Consider the following 26,653-nt stretch of genomic DNA (forward strand, 5'->3'; position numbering starts at 1 on the left):
AAAATGTAATGCAAAAACTATGTAGAATTTCCTCAAACATAAAGGTTTTTCTTTCTAGAACATTCGCTCGTAAAGGATTAATTACAAATGACGGAAGCTATATGTCAATTCAACCATCTCGTCACCAAGAATGTTGCCCAGGGTGTGCGACGGCGAATAAACCGATTTTACACCGGCGAGAAGGGAGATAGACAACTATAGACATCCTTAACTTTCCCGAAATTCGAGCTTGGACCCAACGATATGCCAGCCAGCCCACTAACCAGCATACGAATACGGCAACCTAAACTACACTGATGAATAATGGTTTTACTTTTAGGAAAAAAAACGAATCATTTTAATGTATTCTTGCAGTCCTGATTTTGATTATGAAGTTAGAATTTCTGCATTGCGTTTCAAGTTTTAATCACAGACCTTTCAAATGCCGTTGTTATTCTATGCCAAAGGTCAATTTGGCTGATATCTTTCACACAGAAGATGATCATTATTTCCAGTTAGTCTGTCATAGATGATGTTCACGATCCGATATTAATTTAACAAAGATTTAGGTTGAGATATTCGAATCAAAATTCAAGGGATTGAGAAAACACATAAAACACATACACGCAAAATGTGAATACCTTCTGTCAGGCAGCGCCAAAATTAATATTAAAAAACAATTCCTAAAACAAGAAAAGATGAATTTATAAGGCATTTTCTTAATTTGGGAAACTAACAAGATTCTGAAGAAACGTTTAAATAAACAGAACTGTTTTAGTTTCCTTTTGTGTTTTAGTTGTTTCTTAAAATGATTTTCCGCTTCTCCATAATCTAGTTTTTCTTTCCTAATTCAAAAAAGTATTAAGCATTTTCTCCCTCCTTCCAGCATGCCTTCGTGGTGTAAGGCTAACCCAATCGGCGTGTATTCGAAAGGTCTGGGTTTCGAGACCTGCCGATGGCATTGCAGATTTTTCACGTTTTCTGACATCAAACATCCTAATGATTCTGCAAACTAAATGAGCAATTAATTTTAGTTACCAACGAGATTACATGATAACATTTCGTAAAATCTTTTAACCTGCAATTTCCTGTCTGTCTTTCAAGCATTTTAGAAACAACTGCTACTGATCTTTTAAGTTTTATTGTTGTAAAACTTAAATTCCCGTATATTTAATTCAACTTACCGATGAATTCTGCGCTTTAACACAGAACTTCCATGAGCCATATTTCTTGGTTCAAAATTTTAATAATTATATCATTTAATTCCGTGAAATCATGCATATCTACATAAATTTCCGTTATTTCACTTTTAGGAAGCGTTTTGCATTGATTGAAAAAAATAATAGTTCTTTCCACTCTTTGTATTAGTTATATTTTACTTTAAAAAATCTTTCGTGGTGCCTGTTCTTATAATTTTTATAGACTTGAGTCCTTATTTCTAAGTCAGTTCCTTTTGTCTGAAGCAATACTCTACGAATTTCGATATTATGATCTCTCCACGACATTGACATTGTTATTGGATCGACAATATTGCACTGGCTAATAACATCTAAGTGAATTGTAATAATGCTTACCTTGGGTGACTGCTCGTGAGATGCTGGACTTAAAATTTAATAAAAAAAATTAATTAAAATTTAATGTTCTAGAATTTATTTGGGTAATTAAGATGAATGAACATAAATAAAAATAATTAAGCATAATTGAACATAAAAACACTGAATTATCCTTTCCTCATTTATTCTGGTGTTTGCTGTTTTGCACGCAAATTTTAGTATTCATTGAAATATTTCACATTTAACAGTAAAAAGAAAATTATAACTCAGAGTAAATTAACTTCACTCCGGAATTTAAAAATAATATGGAAAATCTTTAAATAAGGAATATTTAAGAAATGATCGTGTGTGGAGAGATGTCGTTAATTCCGTGAATCTGCAGCAGTTTTTCCTTATTTATCTTTTGTGCAAAATATTTTAAAATTATTTTTAATTTCTTCAGTTCTTTGAGATTAATGCTTTTACTTTGAAACGTATAATTTATTGAGTGATTCATATTAAATTTACCTGAAGCGTAGATTACTGAAATTCTTGTGATTCTTCTCAAATAATTAACACTTAATGAACCAAGTTGCAATAAATTTAATGAAAATTCAATTCTAATAAATTCATTAAATTATTATTACAATAATATTTCATTAAATTTATTAGTAAAAGATTTCTTGTGTAGCATCGACACTATCTCTTAGTCAGACTATTCCATATTGCTTTTAAAGAGTTATTGCTTCAGATTTGCACTTAATAGTCATGCAAATTCGTAAATAAAATAAACATGATTTATTTTTTTATTTATCATAACACGCAGAAGCATGATATAAACTGTAAACAAATCCAAATCTAAGAAACAGATAACGATTTAAGCACTTTTAAGTTTCCGTCCCTCCTCCCAAAAAAAAAAAAAAAAAAAAAAAAAATATATATATATATCAAGCTCCTCGGATCCAAGGGATCCTAACACCCTGATAAATTGTTTGTTTATTAAAATGTGTTAGTTTACCGGTCAGAATAGAAAAGTGCAAAATATGTGGAGACTTTAGCATGGAGCTCTTTCTTAACTCTTAAGAGATGCCTTAAGTGAATGCTCTGAGAAAAAAAGTCATATTAAAGGTGGCATATAATTTCGGAAATTACAAGGAAGTAGCCATTTACTATCACGGTTAGAGCCAAGGACTGTGTAACCGATGTGGAACCAGGGACTGTGTAAGTTAGTGTAACCGGTGTGGTCAACGTTAGCAAAACTTTTGAGGTACCGGACGGAAGACTTCACAGAAACGACTCTACCGGGCGGCAAAAAGGCCTAGTGCCAGTTTTGGCAGAACCCAAATGAAATTATAGGTGTTATTTGCGGTTCACATCCTCGGCAATTTTTTTAACTTCCGTTAATGTAAATTAAATATGTTTGCAAAAATGTAAATCAAGTATGCAAAGGTAAGTTAAATACATAGTAAATCATGAGATACTAAATATATAGGTAGATATATAGCAACCTTGTAAAAAGATTAATACTTTAAAAGAAATCTAGACTTATGTTTTTGTTCGTAATGTAAGTCAAAAGCATCTGTTAGTATATTTAATACTTGTATAATTAGCGAGCATGCACCGATACATCGTAAAATATATAACCGCTGGTTCTGATTCCAGCGAGCGTTTGGCGACTTTAGAAGTTATTATGTGCCAGAAATTTAAAAAAAGAAAAAAAAAAAAAAACCTGTTTTATTGAAATTCCAATATTGTATTGTATTTCATTGTATGCTAATAAATTGATGATGTATCGGCAAATACCGTTTAATGAAAAAGTATCGTTATGTACCCATATCTTAAGGGTAAAGCTGTGCATTATCAGCACTTTGTATTAAATAGAACGCAAGCTGCTCGTAAACTAATTTAAAATGCGTTTGTTATATAGATTTCGATAAAATCTGAAATCAAAACGTCGAGTTTTCTAACATACTTTAAAATCAGATAAACATACGAAATAAACAAATTGCATTAAAACACCGGTGAGTGTCTTGAAACTAAACTTAAAACTATATATTTATTGAGTTATTTTAAGATTATCTAAAGAAATCGATAGATTAAAAGCTCTGCTGCGTTATTTGAACAATAATTTTGCACAGAACGCTCTATTTAAATATTTTTTTTTCCTTCATTCAAACTGTAAAGTTCTCTGTTGTGCTGTATAAACAAGTTAAGTTTTGCGAAGAATTTAATAATAATATTCAACGAATAATTAACATTATTTGCGATGATATTTAAAAAAAATATCTTAGAGATTATTATCAGCTATCTTAGATTATCTCTATCTTATCTTTTTATGTCTATATTAAGTTAGGAAGTAATTTCTTTGTAAGTAATTATATTTATTTCTTCATTACAAGAAATTTAACTTCTTTGCCATTTGCTTATAATGAGTCCCATACATTTATTTATGAAGCATTAAGTGCACGAACAATTAAATTACTGAACGAAACGTTCAAAAATGGAAGTCTACTGATAAAGAATACAACTACAGCAATTTAATTTAACCGTTTAAAAAAGGAAGTCCATTTGGCACCTCAGAATAAGCAGAGTTTCAAAATTACCGCAGACATACAATATATTACAATACATACAATGCATTAAGCAATAAAAAACGTTAGTTTTATTGGCCTTATGATGATTCATATTATTGATGAAGTATTTATAATTCATTAGCATCAGCGTATCCACTGAAAAAAGATACCGTACGTTACTATTAGTCTTTAAGTTCTGCTTCATTTCTTATTATCTATTCTATGAGTAACTTCAGCCATCAGTGTATTTATGTTGTTAAGTCTCGACATGCATCAGTGGCGTTCATGGTTCATTATTTCCAAGAATGTCCGCACTTCACCAATTAAGTTAGAAACGGTGAATGACAGGCGTAGATTTTTATCAAAATATGTGATTAATTGATGTACAATTCCCGTAATCTTTTTATTCCGTTTCGTGTACTTAATGACCTTTCAGCATGAGGTGCTGAGTTTTGTTTTAAAATTAGACGTGATATTTGATTCTGTTTAAATCAAAGTTCTTATTTTATACAGTCAATTTTTGTGAGGTTGAAGAAACTTTTTAATGTTAATGTGAAAATTATCATAAACGATATTCTATTCGCTTATGTTTTAAAAAGTAACTTGTAGGGAATCTCCCTTTTATCTATTAACTAAGTGTGGATGAACCTAGTGAACTGCTAAGTGAATAATCGCTTAAGTCCAGAAACAGAAACGTAAAACTCAAGAAGGGTTAATTACCGTTTATTGCTCAAAATAAAGATGTGCAGTTCTTCCGTTCTCAGGACGTACAACAAGGCCTCCACTTGGGCTTAAACTCAAAAATATAAGAAATAAGAACTTAACTAATGACTAATTAAAGAGATTTAGCCGGAGCTAACACAAATTCTAACCTAGTTGGCTCGTAATATTAAATTAACTAGCCAAGCCAGTATCAAGGGCGCGTAATACGGCCGAGCTCTAGTAACAGCTTGGAGAGACGTAGTCCAAAGGCAAACGCGCGCTACTCAGGAAATTAAATTCTTTAGTGGAACTTCGACTTAAATAATGTCTACTACTCATTTGCATTTAACGCGATTTTAAAACTCATTCTAGTAAGGAATTATAAGCTGAAATTAGAAGAGACGGGAAAGGAGCTTTAACTTTAAAATAACTGTTATTAACTTTGGCTATATCTTAAAACTTTTCAGCCTTCAAAGGAATTTAACAGCTTTAATAGATTTGATATCTTTTAAACTGCATATAAAAACACTCTTTACAGAATTTCCGTATTTATGCAGACAACTCATATGTAATGCCGTCATCCAAGATGTGCTGACGGCCGAAAGAAGTGTTACTGGAAATTAACAAGAAATGTCAGTGTCAGTACCTTTTTAGTATGCGATTTTTCCAAATGGGACGTTTATGAGACGTTTCATTGTAGGTCTAGGTGTTCCTTTCGCCGTATTGCAAAAGAAATGCAAAGTTAAAATAACAAACGTCGATCGTACTTAGAGGCAGTGGGTCCACTAGCGGCTGAGCGGTAAAGTCGCTGAACACGGGTAGTTTCTCTTGGATACGATTCCAGGCAAATGGGCTGTCTGCATGGGCTTTTTCATGGTTTTCCCCAATCTGTGACATAGATGCGAGCTGGCGTTTCTTAGAAAGTTATCCATGAACTCTGCCCTCTGAGCTTTGCCATAACCAAATGCAGTGTTCTAGAAAGGAAATAAGCATACTGGGCTGGAGGCTGGGAAATAAGCATAAAAGAACGCAAATCCCATCGCATTAGATGTCATTCGCGACTGGCTATACATTGTTGCAAAGTGGCCGGAGATCTCGGATGCTACAGTATATACATACAGTGCCCTGAGGTAGATTTATTGTCCAAGTCTGCATGAGATGCAAAATGTTCTGAGCGACGAATTCTGTTTCTGTCTCGCCTGTGATTATCACCCTATAAGAATCAGGAGGCAACGTGTCGTCATCCTTCGCTGTTTTGGGAAGCGCCACATAGCCCGTTTGTGTTGAGGCATGGTATAACATATCACATAATCTATCACATAATATATTTTGGTATTGAAGCATTTTTCAGTAGTGAAGCATGTTAAAAGTTATACCTAATAATCATTTTATAAGAAGGATTAGTTTGTGTTTTCATGTAGGGAGCTTCAGTTGATGTCAAGAAGGATACTAATTTATACTAAAAAATTAATACAATCATTAGATCCAATGTTTCTAAAATTAGGATTTGTTACAGTTACATTTCTAAAATTAGGATTTGTTACAGTTACATTTCTAAAATTAGGATTTGTTACAGTTACATTTCTAAAATTAGGATTTGTTACAGTTACATTTCTAAAATTACGATTTGTTACAGTAATGCGAAAATAGAACTTAAAAATAACAACATTAGTAGAAGTATTAAGATTATTTTTATAACAGTAGTTAATCATATGGGAGCCTTTCAGTGTTTATTTCGTGCGATTTTAATACTCTTCCTGACGACTTCTAGTATGCATTTTTAAAACTAAGAAGCTTTCGAAATATATGTGTTAGATATGTAGCCCATGTATTACTGTGTTACTTAAAATATATATCCCGAGAATCGCTATTTTAAACATTTCGTTAGAATGTTAACTGTGTAGAAAGAACGGAACTTAAAAATTAACTGCTTTCTCCTTTCTTTAAGTGTAGTCAAAGTCAATTTGCAAACATTTTATATGCTGTGTATAGCAGAAAAGTGTAAAAAACGTACTTTAACTAATAATATAGTTTATAGTAATTGTCAAAAAAGTTTTCAATCCCCAAATTGGCATACATTAATTTATTAAATATTCAGTTTATTGCTTTTAATATTAATTGGAACACACAGGAGCAAAATTTAACAGTTATCTTTATACTTTTCAAACAAAATCTTTGTTTCTTTCTGTTATGAAATTCCCCACCTATGATTTTCTTAGCAACAGCATTCTTACCTTTATAAAAGTCAATTCTATAGTTAGAATTCGACACGCAGTAAATATAAAATTTAGAAAGAAAAGATCGTCTTAAAATATTCGATGTTGAAAATATTCCCAAAAAATAAAATATACTTGATACATTTTACAGCTGAGATTTGTAATACATATATTATATGCTATTTCGAAATGAACTAAAAATTTTTATTACTGATGACTTGGATTTAATTTCAACATTTTTAACACAAACTCACTGACATGTTCAAAATTTAGTAATGAGGTACGGTGTATGATAGCAACAGCAAATTTCCTTCTAACATGCATATTTGCTCTTAAAAATAACCGGTTTTCATTCTTCAGGAATTTAAAAATTAGTCATAAACTGTATTCGCTGTTATGAATTTCAACAAAATTATTCTGCCTTATTTAATCTCTCCAAAATTTGGTGTAGCCTTGAAAGATCAAATGAAAACATTGTAAAAATGTTTTAAGGAACGAGGTACGATGCATTAATATTAATAAAATAATGAATTAAATTATTTAGATTACCTTAATAGGTCTATTTATCTCAGTAAGAATGCTTTCCTGGAAGATGCTCTACGGGAAACTGTCTCATGTTCACATTACATGTGGAAAGAAATGGAGAAAACTTTCATGCAGCCAGCCTTTTCGCCAAGAATCAAGCCCAAATGAAATTATCAGTGTATAGTGATCTTATTACTGGGCCAGTGATGGGCCAAACGTTTGTAATAGTGAAATACATAATGTGATAAACATCGTAGAAGTATCTTTTAGCTCTGTTATCAATTGTATTTTTAAACTATAAGCCACAAAACGTATAGTTTAACTTATAAAAGGTATTCCATAAATTCATAACATTGCTGACAAATGTTTCTTTTAATTTCAGGTTATTTTCGGGATAATGTTGGAACCTATGACCATCTCTTCACTACTCTTGGAATTATGTGTCTGATATGTTCTTTAATGTGGGTGTTAGAACCTCTGTTCAAGAAACTTAAACCTTGAATTGACTTTTGAACTTGATCTTGATGATCTGCTTGGAAGAAGTCTGAAAATGGCTTCTTCGTCTCTATTGTGATATGCATTTGACATTTGCAAATTTCAAGTAAATGTGCACAGCGTAGCCTCTTAAAAGAAACGATGAAAATTTATTTGGCTGTGTGATAGAATAACTATCGATTTATACTTAAAGCCCGTTTGGTGGCTGGAGCTTTGTTGGACTTGGTTTTTAAATTAATCATTAAGTTTTGTGTCGTAATACTGAAAATGATGAAGATGTTTTAGATCACACTTTCTTTACTTTCTTCACTGTCATTCTATGTAGCAATACTTAATACTGAGTGCTTGCTTAGTCAACTTTTTTATAATACTAAAATGGGTTATATCTACCGTCCAGAGTAATTCAAAGAATCCCCAGAGAAGAAGTAAACGGCATAATCTGTTGTTTTCGTCATTTTTTAATAGAACTGACTGTCGTTGAAATATCTCTACTGACTTCTCCGGATGTGATAACGATAAAACTTCCGCCAAAAATAACTCCGATATGGCATATTCAGAAACAGTCGCTTTCTAGAAGTAATTCTGAAAAGTGTTCCAGAAGCATGAAAATGTTCGTGCATAGTAAAAATATAATTTACGCTTTTCTATAATTATTCCGTCCACATTAAGCAGCATCCAATACTTATAGAAGGCTGATAAAATAGAAAAGGTCGGAAAAGCATTTTATGAGGGAGCGTTTTATGTAATTCCTAAATTATTCGTGCTATTTAAAGTAAACAATATAGCTTTATACATTAAATAATAAGTAGAAATATATTCTTATACTTGAAGTTGCCGATCGTGATAGGTAGCTAAAGCTTGAAAAATGGGAAAATTAAGGCAATTGCCAAACATTTCCCTTAAGTTAGCCATTGTTTGACATTGAAAACGTTGAAACAATCGGTGAGCACTAGCGGAGTTATGTTTATTAAGAAAACTGCAACACAATAACAGCGTATTAATTTTTAAGTGAACGGAACAATTCTCTTGTTTTGTGTGGTTTCAATCATAAAATTTTCAGCTGTTCATACAGTCCTAAAAAGATAAAGGAAAATACAATACATAAAAAATTATTTGCTGTTTAAATCCTCTTTTCTATGATATATGTGTTCTTTAAGAATAATAAAATTATCTATGTTAAAATGAAATTTTCTTCTTTGAAGCAGTATTATAGAATTAGATTTGTGTTTGAAGGTGCACATAGAGTTCATTACCATTTTTCATGTATGTTTATTATGTAATCATTACAATATTGTGTTCGCTGCTATTTCAGTTTTGATGCAAACAGAGGTAACTCCACCAATTGAACGTGATACTTGGACAAATTATTTATAGGTTCAAAAGAGTTAAAAGAAATATAGCTGTCTTTCATGACAATTGAATTGTTGCTTTTTTTAATGCGTGTAGATATGTTATTTGTATTTTGTTTAATAAAAATAAATGTGTATAAAATCACCGTTTTGAGTGTGTATTTTTGCTTCATACAATTAAATTATTATTAGTTAACAGACCTCTAAAAATTTTTAAGAAATGAATCTGTCTTATTATTCAAAAATTAATTTTCAACCTCATTTTCAACATAAATTCATTTTCCTCCGTTAAGTGCCAAGAACTCCTTTTGAGAACTTTGATGACAGCTTTTGGCCATTCAGTTATTAAAAATATAATTATTTTTAACGAATCAAATTGACGTAACTGAATAATGCGAGTGACTTCATAGCCTGTTAATACGACACTTACGGAGCGAAAAGATCAAGAAAAAAAAAAAAAAAAAAAAAGAGAGATCTGACTTACTATATACATTTATGTCACACGCGATTTTTATTAAAAGTGAAATAAGTCTATTTGCATAAATGTTTGAAAAAATACTGTCAAAACTGCTTTGTGATCTTTTTAATGTTAAAAATATAATTTTATGAATATAGTGATTCTTGGTATTTATAGGAGTAGAATAATGTACAGAATATTAGATAAAGGATCACGGGTTCAAATTTCGCTGAAACCTCTACAACATCTTGATTTGAATTCGAAGTATGCCAGCTGAAGAATGTAGAACATTGTTTTATTTTAGCTATTTTAATAATTCAAACAGTTCACAAGAAATGACTTGAAGTATAAGTATAAACAGTTCATAACTGACATATATAAAAGGATAAAGTAACGTACAACAACATAATCTAAATTTAGTTGCAAGTAGTTAATTAATTGGAGGCCCGGTACAAATAAGTGACCCTTCTTACATAACCAAAGTTCCAGATTCAAAGAACTATGGCAAAATACCTGTAAAGGGTTAAAAAAATAACTTAGAAAAATGTGTTCTGAGCCATCGAACACATGTAATAGAAAAATACAGAAATATCATTGTAACATAAATCTATTTTATAAACTAATTCTTTGTCTGAGTTTAACGTCAAAAGGAGGTTAAACAAATGAACCAATAAGCTTCATATTTAATATAATATGAAACTGCTTCTATTTTCTGTGGGAAATAAATTATGAATACACTGATCATTTCATAAAAATATCATTGCGAAATAAAAAGACTGTAAATGAAATGATAAGTTTTTAAATAAAACTAATTTTAATCGATATAAATTATTAGATTGCTATGGCTAAAAGAATGAGTATGAAATATTGACCATTCTTAGCTGTAGAAAAATTATAAATGTTCTTTCATCTAATTATTATTATGAGCTAAAATTTTAGAATAAACTGTACACCTATTTTTTAATAAATAAGTAAAATATCTTAAATAAGTAAAATTCGATTTAATATACTATTAATTATTTTTTACATAATTTGTTTTATTTCATAAGTGGTGGTGTTATTTCTAAATAATTTACAAAAGCTACGTTTATTACTGCTGTGAACGAACTATGTGAGTTCACATTCATTGGCAGATAGTACATAGTCATTTTCATTCAGACATAGATCTTCATCTCTTGATGATTATTCTATATTAACTGTTTCTTTTCGAAATCATTATTTTTTCTGACCTAAATGCAAGTCATTAACCGTTGTTTCGCAGAAAATATGTGGTTGCCGAAGATTAATAATATCTGTATCCTGAAAGGAATTAAATGTTCACAGAACAGTCACAATACTAACGGCTATGTGGTTATTGGTTTCCCACCTTTCCAAAACATGCCGTATCATCTTTCTACCTTTTTTCGCTTATCTTCTAAAATTAATTGGATTCTAGGTTCTTGATGCAATCATACCAATATTATCTCTTCTCATCAACACCGACCAAATTGGATATTTTTCTCATGCAGAAAATGGTCATTTTCTATTTATCTGACTACTATATCTTTGCATTATTTGCTCATCCTTATCCTTTCAATTGCATGCTTCTTTCTTATTTTTCCTTTAAATGTATTTCAAATTTTTATTTACCTTAAAATACTGATACCCGATGCTTGGGATCTTTTGTTGACCGCATAAGAATTTGCTTTCTTCGGTGTATTTTAATCTTCGATAGATTGACCACTGTTCAGTTGTTTCTTTCACTCAATGCCAATTTCTTTATAGTTTTTATATTTTAATTATAATCATAGCAACTACATTCCTTGACATATTAACTCATTTTACGATTAACAGATCGTGAGTCACACTACCAGTTCCTTATCTGCAAGGAATAAGTGATATAAGCTAAGCTTTTAATATGCTATCGTTCGCATGCTTTTTGAAATGTATTTTTAACAGTTTTATAGTTACATTTAATTTGTATTTTTAAAAAATTAAATTACTTCAATTTAATTTATTCATTACTCATCATCACATACCTTCCTTATTTACTAGAAAATAAATAAATTTATGAAATTTGTGTTAATTAACCAATTATGATATTACTTAGTTTGCCTTACTTTTTCTTCTGCTTTCGTTATTGGAGTGTGCGCTAAGAATAATTAATTCACTTGGCGAACTTCTTAATTTATGGTAACCTATTTTCCTATTAACCTATTAACCTTTCCTTTTTTTCATTAAATACGAGCGAAAAAAAAGTAACCGTTCATACTTTTCAAAAAATTTTAACAAAGTGCGTAAACCACATTTGGCGTTATTATCACGTATAACAAATATGCCAAATTTCAAAACGTGCCAAAAATTCCCGTATATCTTAGGAAATTTTGAATAAAAAACTCTTATTTTTTTCAGGTTTTTAAAGATACATCTACTTTAAGATCAAGGTAAAAATTTTATAGGTTATAAATACATAATGCTTTTCGAAAAATTTATAAAAATTATTTAAAAATGCAAATTTTAAAACTAAATCATAAAAATGGGCGAAATTTGTTTGGAATAAACCTAAATTTCGAAATGTAAAAGGAAGAATAAAATAAAATAAACAAATAAGAGATATTAATAAATACATATCAAATTCAATTAACATTGAGGAGCTAAATTTCTGAGAGCTTATTTTCTAACAACTAGTCGTGCCATTTTTACAAAACTTGGCAGTTTGCCACAATTTGAGTCGTAGAACCGAAATATGGAAACAAAATTGCATGTCATTTAAGAATTTAAAATTCCAATTTTATGTCATAATACCTATATTAGAATAATGCTGTATATAAATCTAATATATATCCTAAGTCGCGCTTTCGAGACATGAAAAACGCAAGTTGAATTTTGTCAATCGGCCCATGGAACGGGAGATATAGAACTGTCCACCCCTTTTTTTCCACGGTGCACCTTTTTTTATGCAGAATAACGATTATAACAAGCAATTACCAAACAAAAAATCATAAAAAAGATAAACGTTGCACAAATTAAAGTTTTCTACAATTTGCAATTTGTCTACTAGCAATTTGTGGAACGTATGTAGAGCGCTGGCATCTATCTACCCTTATATACGCATCGGCATCACGTATTTTTACTTTCGAACACGACAGAGAGCTAGAGCGCTAGATCTTAGACCTCCGGCCCAGGGTCCTCAAGAGAACTACCATATCAGAGTTTCAATTACCCAAGCTCCAGAGACTTCGTCCAAGGCGGCCCAGACCCTACAATCCCTGCCCGGCTTTATGCCAAACATGGTACAGAACTGTAAAACACTTTGACAAAAAGAAGTTAGAAATAAAACGACAACGCTAAGAAATCTTTGCCTCCGAGCACCACTCCAACAGCATCGATTACAAAGGCTTGGTGCTCTGCCCACACTGTCAGTCCCTGTCACTGGGACTACGAAGCCCAAACTCCAAAGGACTCAGACAAGAGATCAACATCTAGCTCCACAACAATCGAAGGAACGGACGAGATAGTACCAGTACGGTCCCTGCCAAGCCCGAACCAACTTCCGAGTGAACGTGGGCTTTAGTCCTTTGAAGTCAAATTATATAGCCCCGTGGTTGAGACTGCCTGAGTACAGATCCTAGCCAGTGCTTCCCAGGAATTCTCCTGAGTCAACCCCCCGGGGGGGGTTCGAACAGTGGCGTAGCTAGGATTCCAGCTCCCGGGGACAACTGAAGAATTTGCGCCCCTTTCTGTGTGACAAGAATGGAAAACATTTCATTAAAAAATTTCGTAGCATCAATTTGGCGCCCCCCTGGATGCTGCGCCCGGGGACAAGTGTCCCCTCTTGCCCCACCCTAGCTACGCCACTGGGTTCGAATAAGACAAGAATTTTCCTGTTCAGACAGGCAGCGAAACGGACTGCTTGTTTTTAAAGCTGCCGTGCGCCGTTTTGACTCAGCGCCGTCGTGACCCGCACGATCCTGCACCTATTGACGGCGCGGGCTTGCTTATGTTCGTAGTTCTATTTACATAAAAAAGTTATCATAATCTTTTTGTCAGTTATCTCAGACATAGCGGTAACTTGCTTCACGTCTGTTAGGTTATAGGACAAAAATGACTTCACTAGGGCAAGTTTAACCCTATGCAAAGAACTTAGTTATCATTCTCGTTATTTATAAATGGTCATTAACTTACTAAAATATTTGTCGTTTAAAATAATTTACATTTTCTTTATGTTCTAAATTAGACAGTGGGCTGTTGGAACCGGTAAATCCATAGCTGATTAGTGCCACTTTTCTTCAGAAAATTTCAGAATTCATACGTGTCTCAAAATATGCTTAGATATTTTATTGCTCATTTGCGAACTATGCAAATTTTTCGAAAACATAGTTATTTGATAAAAAGAAATCATATGTTTATAGAGATAGCATTCCTAACACAAATTTGTTTTATTTATTACCTGACATACTTTACTGCTGGATCTTTCGGCAAACATTTTCATGTGACTGTGACTGTGTTCTTCTGAAGTATCACATACAAACAAAATTTGAATTTCATAATGATGCAAATACTTTACCAAGAACATCACCAATGGTTTTATAAGGTGATAAACAAAAGGAAAGAGTTCCTCGAGAAACGCTAAGAAATAGTAAACAAGTTACATTTCTTTTTAAAAGTTTGGCGCAACTTAAAATAAATGTGTGACGTGCTCAAAGCGGTTGGCTCATAGCCAGTGTTTTTCGTTATAAATATCCCGAAGGCTATATATGCGTTCGTTAAAGCTAAAAAATACACCTTCTGCATGCATTGAATTGATAAAGACTTTTAACTTATTATATACACAAGAACCAGTGAAGGTAATATTGCTTTAAACGTTTCAGTTAAAAACTTAAAGAAATAATTTACGCTTTATTTGCATTTACTCGTATTTTCACTTATTTATAAAGTTTTGCATTTTGTTTTCTGGAAGATTTATATTATTCAAAAGCGTTTCTTTTAGTTACGTAATACCAATAATTTCTCATATAGTAGTATTCAAGGAATGAACATTTAATTATTAATGATTATTTTAATGATTAATAGTAATTTTAATGATTAACGATGATTCTAAGCGTGAAAATTATGAAAATGATGCGATCATTGCCTATTGCGTATTTTCTGCAATGCACATTTTTTACCCCAACAATAGTATAAGTACCTCTCGTTAGAGAGATACTACGAAAGCTAATTTTTAAAACATCAGATAGTCTTTTGAAACAATGTTGAATAGGTGCAGAGCAGGAAAGACTGAATATCCATAATTTAAAAGAAAATAATATAATTATAAGATAGTGCAAATAATGTGAAAGGTAAGCCATATTTGTAATAAATATTTTCGCTAATTAACAGGGAGAAGCAATTATGGGGTTGTCGACACTGATAATAAATTGAACTTCTGATTGTATCTGACAGAGCTAACCTTGATACATGATGTGACACAAAAAATCCCGAGACTGGTCCAATAAATCATTGTACTTACAGAATCAGTTCTCCGTGGCATTATCACCTTCAAAGTAGTTCCCTTCAGCATTTTCACACTTCTGCATACGGTGCTGTAATCTCTGGTAACAGCTCTGGAACTAGGTTTTTGGAAGGTCTTTCAGGAGATTCTCCTTTTTTGCCTGAACCTCTTCAGCTGAGGTAAAATGGGTTCCCTTTAAGAAAGATTTAACTTTAGGAACTAAAACAAAGTCGCATGGAGCCAATTCAGGTGAATAAGGAGGATGCCCTATCACAATTATGTTTTTGCTAGGGAGAAACAGCTTGACAGATAGCGCGTGTGAGCGGGTGCATTATCCTGGCGCAACAGCCATCCATCACTCCCCAACTGTAGCCTTTTTTTTTTTTTTAATTTTTCATGAAGTCTTTTTAGTACTTCAATGCACTAGTATTGATTAACAGTCTAACCACTGGGAACCCATTCAATCATGATCATCATCTTCAACACTGTCCCTTTCCCATGAAAAACCACTTATGCCATTCAAACACACGTGCTTGAGACAAAGTTTCATGTCCATAAGCCTCTGTTAATATTTGAAGTGTTTCCTTCGTGGCTGATTTCTTAAGTTTCACAAGAAACTTGCTGTTCGATTTTTTACATTAGACATTTTTCTAGCAGAATGCAGTTGCACGTGTTCACTCAGTGACGCAGAACTCCCCACTAGCGTGGTCGGTTAAATCGAAACTGGCCGATTGGAGGTATGTGGCATGACGTCACCAGTTGTTGCCAACTCCACTCTGTTTTCAAGCTACACACTTAGTCTAGTGTTTTGTGTCATACCTTGCATTTTAAATGCTACAGAAATTTCAGTCAGCTTTTGGATTCTTCGATAGAAACATTTTTTTAAATTCCTTTAATATGGTTCAACTCGTATGCTAAAGTTTCACTTACTTAAGCCACATGCAGCGAATCTAATGTATGCTACATAAATAATGATGCCTTAAAGCTGCCTCCCAAAACCATCAGCACGACTACTTAGGTGCCTCGATCAGCTGTGCATCGACATAAACGCAAGCAGATTTATTTAGAAACATGTCGAGTCTTTTCTAGCAGACGAAATTTACATTGATCTTCCGATGTAGAGACTGGTTTAAATAAACAACTATATTTTCTAAGTAAGTAGTAAGTCTTTCTAAGTAAGTAAGGAGTAAGTCTAAGTAACAACTATATTTTCTAAGTAAGGAGTCTCTGTTTAGTTTATCGATTATGGAAAAGCACACAAAGGCTAACTGCGTTAGCAAGGATGCCTTTGAACAGAACTTTTTTACAGAAACTGACTCTTATTCACAGAAACATTGAGACTATGTTTCAAAAAGCAGTATACAGGTTATAGTAAACAGTTTGAAGGAATTTTGTACCGGTTTCAGGTTTTAATATACAGAAGCATCGAAAAAGATGCATTCGATTTTTAAATCATTATATCCCTTTTAGTCTCTACACCAAATTAAGTTTAAAATATTCAAGTTTTTAATAAGGATGGGCAAGATAACTTTGACATGAGCAAAGTCATTATTCAGTGGTTATGATGCCATGGCTTTTAAACGGGTAATTAGCATAAAGATGGCGACTGAGCAATAGAAAGCATAATAACCAGAATATAAATATTTTGTAACTGTTAAAAGCAATTTTTGGGTAATTTTAATCGCATATAGCTACCTGTTGCAAAATTATCACTGTTTGCCATTGATACAATCACACTAGATATGATCCACTGCACGTAGATGGAAACGTAATACTCAGGGCGCTCAGGGCAGTCAACGAAACTCATTGAATTTTGCTAATTATATAGGGAAAAAAAAGCAAACTGCAGTGCTTATTTTTCTGTAAAAATTATTAAGTAGCTCCTAATACTTATTCTAATAGAATAGTTTAAAACCAGATTCTTATTTTTCGATTAACCTATAATGGCTATCTAAAAAAGAACCGATCGATCAACAATATTGATGTGAATCAGATTTATTCCGGTCTTGGCCGGTTTCCAGCATACTGAAAGCGATTTATACTGGTCATCAAAATTAAAGGATAATGACAGATATAAAATGTAAATGATACTTAATGAACAATAATTTAATAGAAATTTGTACAAAAACATAAGTTAACATAAATTGCAATATTTGGCACTTGATTATTTTCAAAATATTGAAGTTAAAACCAGATTTATGGAAGTTATAAAATGACGGAAATATTGAGTCACCTCTTGTGGAAAAATGTTTCTTTAATATGCTGTACGGTCGCTTCGGACAGATATGCATACCTCACATCTTGATTTAATAGATCTTGATTTAATAGACTTCAGCAAAGTGTTGATCAAGTCGTGTGGAATTGTACGCTACTCATCTAAAAGTGCATTTTTCTGCTCCGATCAGGGGTCATTTTATGTAGGCCATTTAGTATGGCTGAACACATAATAAAATTTAACTTGCCTTATCCATTACCTTAGACAATTATTTTCAAATCTTAATTTAACGTATGAGGAAGGAAAATATGCATTGTTTAAAGTCTTCATTTGCTATATTGATAATATTAAACTTCCTAGAATTAATGACGCTTGATTTGATGTTTTCTGACATAATAGTTTTCCTGCTTTGATCACCGAATTCGCAAACGAAACAGTAGATTTTTTTTTTTTTTTTTCAGCACATTTAAAATTTAAGAAAAAGAATCTTTAAATCGCCAAAAATATGCCACCTTTGTTTCCCCTAATGGGTCTTTTGAAGAAAATTCTAAAATTTTCCCAAGTTTCTTTAATATTTACAATATGAGATAATGACATTTTTTCCCCGTTGTCAATAAGAACAGCTCAGATTTTCCATGGTTATTACTTGTTGCACATCGGTAAAGGAGTATAAACAGTTGAATTAAAGTATGGAAATTTTACAAACGATGGAACAGAAACATTCTTCGTTGTTCATACTTCAAAATAACCCTTTATTTTAAAGAACCATTTACATACTACGAATCGACGTCATCAAATGCTGTGAGAGATAGAAAATGATCTGAATGTATGTGAAATCAACAGAAATGAATCCATTGAAATACTTTACTTACTCTGTGACAAAATCTTTGCCAATTGACGCTATTTGCGGTATCACCCAGAACGACACAGTGATATTAAATCAACTGAAACTTACCGTCTGATGTTTAAGAGCAATTGAGCAATGTTTATCCAAATTGTGATTTTTATGTTAAACATTTTCTGATTGATATTTTAGTGCTTTGTGTTTCAGATTTTAAAGATCATTTGGAACATTGGTAAATAAAATCATATTGGATCATAATAATATTTTATATGAAAAGAAAGCTAAGCGTAAAGCAAGATCAACATACCCACCTGGAAGAAAGGTATTCAAGCGTAAAATTTAATATTAAGCAAAACAATAAGACTTAAATTATACAGATTTCGAATAAAACGCTATCAGTTTCAAGGGCGATCAGCCATAGGTTCCTCTTTTTCAGGAGCAAATATTTTGCGACAACGATATCTACATGAAATCACTGGGCAAAGCAGGTAAAAACGAAGGTAAATCTCTCATGGAAAAGAGGAATGAAAGTTGAAAAAACTAAAATATTATAATTTTGAAAGCATCATCATTCCAACTGGATTGGAATTGATGTCATTAACTAAAGAAGATAATGTTTTGTGAATCTTAAAAATTGCGAAGAAATCCAATCAAATCACTAAGTGAAGAAGCTTTGTAAACAATGTTTGCAGAATCGAAGCTAAAATTCTAGTAAATGACCATAAGAAATAAAGTCAGTTTACCAAGTAAAGAAGCCTTGTGAATAATGTTTGCAGAACCGAAACTAAAATTGTAGTTAATCACCCGAAGAAATCCAGTCAATTCACAAGCCGAAGAAGCCATGTTGAGAATGTTTGCAGAACCGAAGTCATTCGCTTATTCTTCCTTTTCGAAGTTAAGATTCGTGTTCCCTGATGTTATATTTTAATGACTATGCTATAAATACTCCAAGAATTAAAATCAGAGATAGAATCCTTAAGAATCGAACAACGATTTTTATTGATGCGCAAAGAAATGACCTGAATATTCTCTTTCCGGAGAATCTCAGAAATTTTCATAATTTCAGTCTCATCCAAGATTGAAAATAAAATTAATGTTTCAAATATTTAAAAATTTATTTTATTAATTTTACTTATTCAGCATTCGATATCTTTATTCCCCCTATTACCTTTTTCTCTGTATTATTTCGGTGTGCTACTATTCAAGAGCCTACGCATAGGCCATACAAAAGTTTGTTTACAAATTTTAATGTCACGATTTTTTTATTCCTATTTTCATATTTGCTACCTACAGTCATATAAAAAGAAGAACAGAGCGCTTAAAGACATCCCAATATCCGTGTTACGATGGGTCCTGAGTATGAAAATATGTTCTTTTATAAAAAAATAATAATAAAATAGCTGAATTTCACTCTGAAACAGTATTTGTTTTAATTGTGACATTGCATATACTGTTGGTTTAATTGTCGATATTATTACAAAATAACGAGGAAAGGCGTAGTCTCATCGCTGCTTGAATATCTAGTACTTTATCATGAAATTGCAGTTTTCGATTGCTCTCAGACTCAGATGAGACAACGACGACTTCACGACTTTCAGGGTCATCATTGATAATCCGTCAGTTGAGGGATTTCCAGTAATCATGGAGAAAATCAAGGATTTCTTAACTGCATGTCTATAACTGAACAGCTGCTGATAGCGTCACTGCCAGACACTCAGAGCAGGAGTTTTAAACAATGAGAAGAAAAGGAAAAATTGCTTAAACTTAGATTCGTATATTTACAATAAACTATGACATATTTGACATCGTGATTGTCAAAATAATTAGAAAAAGATAAATTTTGGCATAGAAAATTAATGAAAACGTTTCCTTAATTATATTCGTAGTAATAACTTATAAATAAGTTAACATGTAAATAAGCTGTATTTATAAAGCATAATAAACGTTTTTGTAGCACACTGAAATAAAAATATTAAATTTTCAGTTTTACCTGTTATTCGAAAGATTAAATAAAACTTAGTAAAAAGAAGGAAAACTTGTGGGAACGAGATTAGGGAGGGAAGGATGCACCAGAAAAAAGTTGAAAACCATTTGGTCTAGAGAATTCAGAAGTCTTTTCTCCGAATAAATTTCTTAAGTGCGTTACGATGAATCTATACACAAATTTCCAGTGAAGAAGTGGTTCTCAGTCAAATTTAACAACCATATCTTGTGTCATTCTGATCCTATGCGGGCGTGCATTATGGTAGAGTAAAAACACAGGTTTACCAGGGGCTTTGGTTTCAACGGCAGCAGCGAGTTGTCTTTGCTGTTCAGTGTACACAGCAAGATTACATTTTTTGGTATCAATTCATGGTGAAAACTGTCTGTTTGGTTCCACCAAACGCAGAACATGATTTTTTGAAGGTGTGCACCATCCTTCGCATTACATTGCTTTTTAGAGCCAATCTTACCTCTTCTCGTAGGAGTTCACGTAGGAGGCATCATATTTCACCACCTGCAACTATGTACCCAAGGAATAGTTTGTTCTTACAACAAGCCAGACGGTAATGGATAAGCAAAGACGAACATATGGTTATGCACTGATTTTTGCTGATGCCTCTTAACACATGTGGTACCCATGTACCCAAATTTTGCAATTTACCCAATGAATGCAAATGGCTCACAATAATTATGCTATCCCACTGCGTAATTTATAAAAATGTCCTGTTGTTTGACGAGTATTATCGTGAACCAAATGATTTAGGCGGTTTTCATCATAATGAGAAAGTTTCCCACAAAGGGGTTCATCACACAAGTCGAATTCTCATTTTCAGAATGAGAAAAAAAAATTTCGTGCCATCCTCGCAGGAAGTTCTTCACTCCCGTATACAAAACAAATTCTTCTTTTGACTTCTGCAGGACTTGATCCTCGATTAAACTCGAAGAATAAAATTTGTCGGAAATGTTCACTTTTCTCTACTTGACGTTCCTACTAATTAGCCTTGAAAATGGATAAAATTAACTCTTAACTATATACAAGTTTCCATTCGCAACAACGAAACTCCAAGCTAAAAAGAAACAACTGAATAACGAAAATTGAAGGCTTCGTAGTGCAGGACTGTCAACCCAATGAAGAACGGCTTTTCCGATGATGCAGTAATTTTTATCGCTGACGTGTGAGTGTTGCTGAAATACACAATTAACTCAAACACAGTCATCATTGGGAATCATTTGATGCAATAGATTTTACTCCCTTGTAAAGGAAAATTGTTGAATAACCATCTGGAAGACTGCAGATAGTTTGCCTGGGAGCAAAGGACATGCTGTATTAAACTTTTCTGCCTGATAATTTGCAATGCAGCAAGGTTTCTACAAAATCAGTCCCTAAATGTCACAATGAGAACCTTTGTATGGAGGTATTTTCGTCCATCATTCGTTTCGTTGTCACACAGATGGAAATCACATTCTTTCCCGGGCTGTGGCTTGCGACGAAAACTGGTTCCATTTTTTTATCTGGCAACAAAGCAAACGAGTATGGAATGATAACATCTCGCTTCTCCTCACCTGAGAAAAGCTCATTCTTTAATTCGATCCGACAAAGATATGCTCACTTTTTTTATTAGTACGGTCTCTTGTTATTGGATTGGTTTGGAAATTGGAGGTACGGTTAATGCAAGGAGATATTGTGATAACTTATGCAAAATAAAAAGGCCGTTAAGAACCGAAGATATAGCCTGTTGTCAAAAGGATGTTTTCTGCTGCAAGACGATACCCGTCTTCATGTGGAAACACCTTCTGAAGATTTACCACAGCACTTACGATGGAAAGCTCTCTACCACTTTCCTGCATCCTCAACGTGCGATTTCCATGTAGTTGCTCCTCTAAAAAAAGCAGTAAAGAGATGTCGATTCACAGCAAAACATTAGATCCGAGAAATAGCTGAAGAAGGCCCTGTGTCAGTACACCCGTGTCGGGTGAAAGAAAGACAGGTTGTCTTTTAAATTATTTATTTGATAAACTAAAATAGATTTCTTGATTAAAACATAAAAATAAACTGATCATTACAGCTCTAAATCATACAATATCCGCTAACGCAGACTGGACGCAAAAAAGCGTCCTTTTTACTGTAGTTACAGCATAAAAAAACTATTGTTCTACAGAAACCACTGGCGTGGTTTAGAACGTAAAAGATGCGTCCTGTCACCTCAAAATCACATGAAGAACTCTTACACAAAGATTTCACTCGTTTTGTTATCTGCGAAGAGAAACATAATTAGTTCCTTGTGTCCGGAAACTCCCAGGGGGTTTTATCTGCAGTCCTGCTTTTGCAGGTATGGTCCATTTCGTCAGCGAACAAACAGGAAGTTATACTTCAGCACCTGTGCCCGCGGGGGGGTGCTAGTAGCTGTATCGTCACAACCCCTTTTCTCCCCGGGGGGCGGGGGTTTTCAGAACTCCAATTCACGGTAGCTACCACAGCAAGTTTTCAAAGTAAACTAATTAGCAGTTATTAGCATTAATACATTTTACAACAACACTGGGCTAAGTACCAAGGATAAACATAACAAGAACTATATTGAGGCCAGTAAAAAAATCATATAAACACACAATACTAAGAATTAACTTAATTATTCATATACAATAACTACGTATAGTTTATAACAAAAAACGGATTTAAATGGGAAAAAAATTTATAAAAAAAAAAAAAAAAAAAAGTTTATGACTATAACGGAAATATAGAGAATGGGTTCTCAAGCCCTCCGGCTTAACGCATCAGCATTCTTATTGAGTTTCCCTGAACGGTGAACAATTGAGAAATTATATGGCTGAAGAGCTAGCGCCCAACGCATTAAGCGAGGGTTATTACTGGCATTAGTCCGTAACCAAGTGAGCGGGTTATGATCCGTTTGCACAGTAAAGTCTTGTCCGTCTAGATAATAGCGAAGTTTCTTGATACCGAAAACAATGCTGGCACATTCCTTTTCGGTAGTGCACCTCTGAAAACTTCTCTACCTCTCTCTACCTCTCTCAGAGGTAGAGAGAGGTAGAGACTCTGAAATTCTCTACCTCTCTCTATCTCTCTTTTTTTCTCTACCTCTGAAAACTTCTTGCTGAGAAAAATAATCGGATACTCCTCTTCCTCGTTAGAGAGTTGGGCTAGGACAACACCCATTCCTTGATCCGATGCGTCGGTCTGGAGAATAAAAGGAGGACTAAAATCAGGTGCATACAAAACTGGGTGATTTGTTAGTTTTTCTTTCAGATCGGTGAACGACCTCTCACAGTCTGCATTCCACAGAATATCACCCTTTACAGTTTTCCCTTTCAAAAGATCCGTCAGCGGAGCTGCGATCGCTGAATACATTGGAATATAACGGCTATAGTAGCCGCTAAACCTAAAAATGCCCTTATATCCGTTTTAGTTTTGGGAGTGGGGAAATCTTTCATAGCCTTAGTTTTACATCCGACGGTTTCCGGTAACCTTGGCCTACAATATGGCCCAAGTAAAGGACATGTTTTTGCGCAAAACGACACTTCGAAGGTTTGATGGTAAGTTTTGCTTTATTTATACGTTTTAGTACTATTTTCAGATGCTTAAGATGGCTTTCCCAGGTCTTTGAAAAAATCGCTACATCATCGAGGTACGGAACTGCAAATTCTTCGCATCCTTTAAGTATTCCTTGCATCATTTTGGAAAAGAAATATGGAGCATTTTTTAAGCCAAAACTTAACCGAAAGGGTCTGTAAGTGCCGAAACTTGTCACGAAGGCAGCATATCTTTGCGCATTAGGGCTCAATGGTATCTGCCAATATCCCTTAGCTAAGTCTATAACCGATATATATTTTGCTGAAGCAACTTCTTCCACCCGTTCTTCTATGTTGGGTAAAGAATAATACTGGGTTCGGGTAACTTAGTTTAAGCGTCGGTAATCCACGCAAGGACGGGGATCTTTATTTTATTTGGGGCTTCCACGAGAATCATCGGCGAAGTGTAATCAGATTCTCCCACCTCAATAATTTTTAGGTCAAGCATTCGCTGAATTTCTCTTTTAAAAATTTCATTTTGTCGATGTGACATACGATACGGCTTGGATCTTACTGGTTATCCCTGATAACTTCAATGTCGTGTTCTACGAGGTCTGTCATGCCCGGAGTATTAGAAAAGCTCCCCGAAAATTTATTCAATAATTTTTGTAATTGGTCTCTTTGCAAGGGTTCTAACAATTCTTCCAATTTACTATTTTTAATGACCTCCGAATAATCGTAAACATTTGGATCAGTGTCTATATAGGGAAAATCTATTTCAGTATCAAATTGGTCAGAACCATTTCCACTACATGACAAATAATTAATTGCCTCAGGTCTTTGGTAGTAGGGTTTCAACATGTTGATATGATAAATTTGGGATTTCTCTTTCTTCCCCGGTAAAGCCACAATGTAGTTGGTTTCCGACATTTTACTTTCAATTTTCCCCGGTCCCGTCCAATGAGTCGAAAGTTTGTTTGCTTTGGAAATAGCCAAAATTAAGACTAGATCACCTTCTTTAAACTCTCTTTTTATGGAATTTTCATCGTACTATTTCTTCTTTTTGAGTTGCTGGTCTTGCATTTTCTCAACTGCCAACTCTTGGCATTTCTTCAGGCGATTTATAAGTTTAAAAATGTACTCAGTCACCGGTTGTTCTTCCTCTTGATTATTTGTCCAATGTTCGTATAACAATGTCTCTGGAGTTCGCAAATTTTTTCTGTGGACTAATTCCGCAGGAGTGAACCCTGTGCTTTCATGTGTCACTGTTCTTAAGGCCAGAAGGGCCGAGGGTAAAACTTGCTCCCAATCCGAACCAGCCTCTAAACATAAAACTCTCAGAATTCTTTTTATGGTGCGATGAAATCTTTCTACCGGATTGGACTGGGGGTGGTGGACCGAACTATGGCTGACTTTAATTCCAAAACGTTCAAAAAATTCCGTTGTTAAGTTACTCATAAAAGACGTCCATTGATCGCACTGGACTTCTTTAGGAAACTCCATACGGCTGAAAGGTTGCATCAAAGCATCCACTATCGAAAGGGAAGTGATGTCTTCTATAGGAATTGCTTCCGGATATTTGGAAGATAAACAGAGTGCGGTCAAGATATATTTCTTTCCCCTAGGCGTGGTGGGCAAAGGACCACATGTATCTATGTTTATCTTTGAGAATACTTCTGATATCACGGGTACTAATTTTAGAGGTGCTTTTTTTCGGTCGTTAGTCTTCCCCACCCTTTGACAAGGGTCACAAGTTCGAATATAGTTTTCCATGTCTTGGTAACATTTCGGCCAAAAAAAATACCTCGCGAGATGGTCTTTCGACTTGGTTACGCCCAGATGTCCTGAGACCTGCTCATGGCATAAACGTAGCACTTTTGTCCGACAAGTTTCGGGAACGACCAGTGATTTCCTCACATTTCCTATCCGGTCTTCCTGACATTTATATAACAGTCCATCTTTTAATTTGTAAACGTTTTTCGTAGAGTTATTTTGATCGTCTGATGCAGCCAGGTCGAAAAGTGGTTTTAAATCCGTACTTTTCTTCTGTAGATCAGACAACTGCGTTTTGTCTATAGTGAGCAGTGTCTGGTCGTTCACCTCTGTTTCAGGCAGGGAGAAATTGGTCTCCTCCATCTCCTTTGTTGGGACTTCCTCTTCGCCCGGAGGTTTGGCTTCCGACTCTTGCCGCAAACTTTCGCCGATTTCGTTCTTTGCTTGGCGGAGTTTCTGAGCCCGGGTTTCCACCGCATTTACTCGGAAGAAAATTCTATCCAGTTGGTCTGCTTGTAATTTTGTAGCCGTTCTATTCCCCAGGAGATATCGGCCTTGATCTAAGTCGTTTCGAATGACCGCTGCCTTTGTCGTCACTTGACCAAACTCCCCTTCTAATTTGACGTGTGCTAAGGGTAAACAAATTGGGGTTGCAGCAAACGGATGTTTGACCCAAACCGTTTCGCCCGTCAGCATCGAAGGAGTGATGTATTTGTTGCAAATTACATCTATAGATGCTCCCGAATTCCGTAATACAGGTAAATCGAATCCATTCACCTTAGCCATCGTTGTGTACGGGGCTAAAAAATCTTCTTCAGTTTCTTGTACCCTATTTACTACAGCTGGCGATTTGAAATCTTTTTGAACTTTCGGGCATTGAGGCCTTAAGTGTTCGGTGGAACCGCAGGAATAACACTTAAAGGGTTTACGGACATCAAATTGGCGTTCTTTCTGATTTCTGAAAGTTTCTTTTTTCTCGGGCGCATATCTCATTTTCCCTCCGGACTGATGATAC

At 33.9% G+C, this 26,653-nt stretch overlaps 2 protein-coding genes across 2 annotated transcripts in view; one reads left to right on the forward strand and one right to left on the reverse strand.

The window, feature by feature from the left end:
- The window catches only part of LOC118187735 (monocarboxylate transporter 12-like), a 78,300-nt gene extending 68,783 nt beyond the window's left edge, over positions 1–9,517 (forward strand). Inside the window, exon 5 of the mRNA XM_035358011.2 lies at positions 7,910–9,517. Within this exon, the coding sequence (XP_035213902.1) occupies positions 7,910–8,028 (119 nt within the window). The 3' untranslated portion in view covers positions 8,029–9,517. The remainder of the gene's footprint in view (positions 1–7,909) is intronic.
- LOC118187736 (monocarboxylate transporter 12-like) overlaps positions 1–14,279 on the reverse strand; it is a 184,661-nt gene extending 170,382 nt beyond the window's left edge. Inside the window, exon 1 of the mRNA XM_085813202.1 lies at positions 14,258–14,279. Coding sequence (XP_085669328.1) covers positions 14,258–14,264 — 7 coding nt within the window. The 5' untranslated portion in view covers positions 14,265–14,279. The remainder of the gene's footprint in view (positions 1–14,257) is intronic.
- Positions 14,280–26,653: the final 12,374 nt, after the last annotated feature.

The sequence above is a fragment of the Stegodyphus dumicola genome, chromosome 3 (assembly GCF_044657685.1).
Source record: "Stegodyphus dumicola isolate Sdum_Otavi_A_Nest chromosome 3, ASM4465768v1".
NCBI lineage: Eukaryota > Metazoa > Arthropoda > Arachnida > Araneae > Eresidae > Stegodyphus > Stegodyphus dumicola.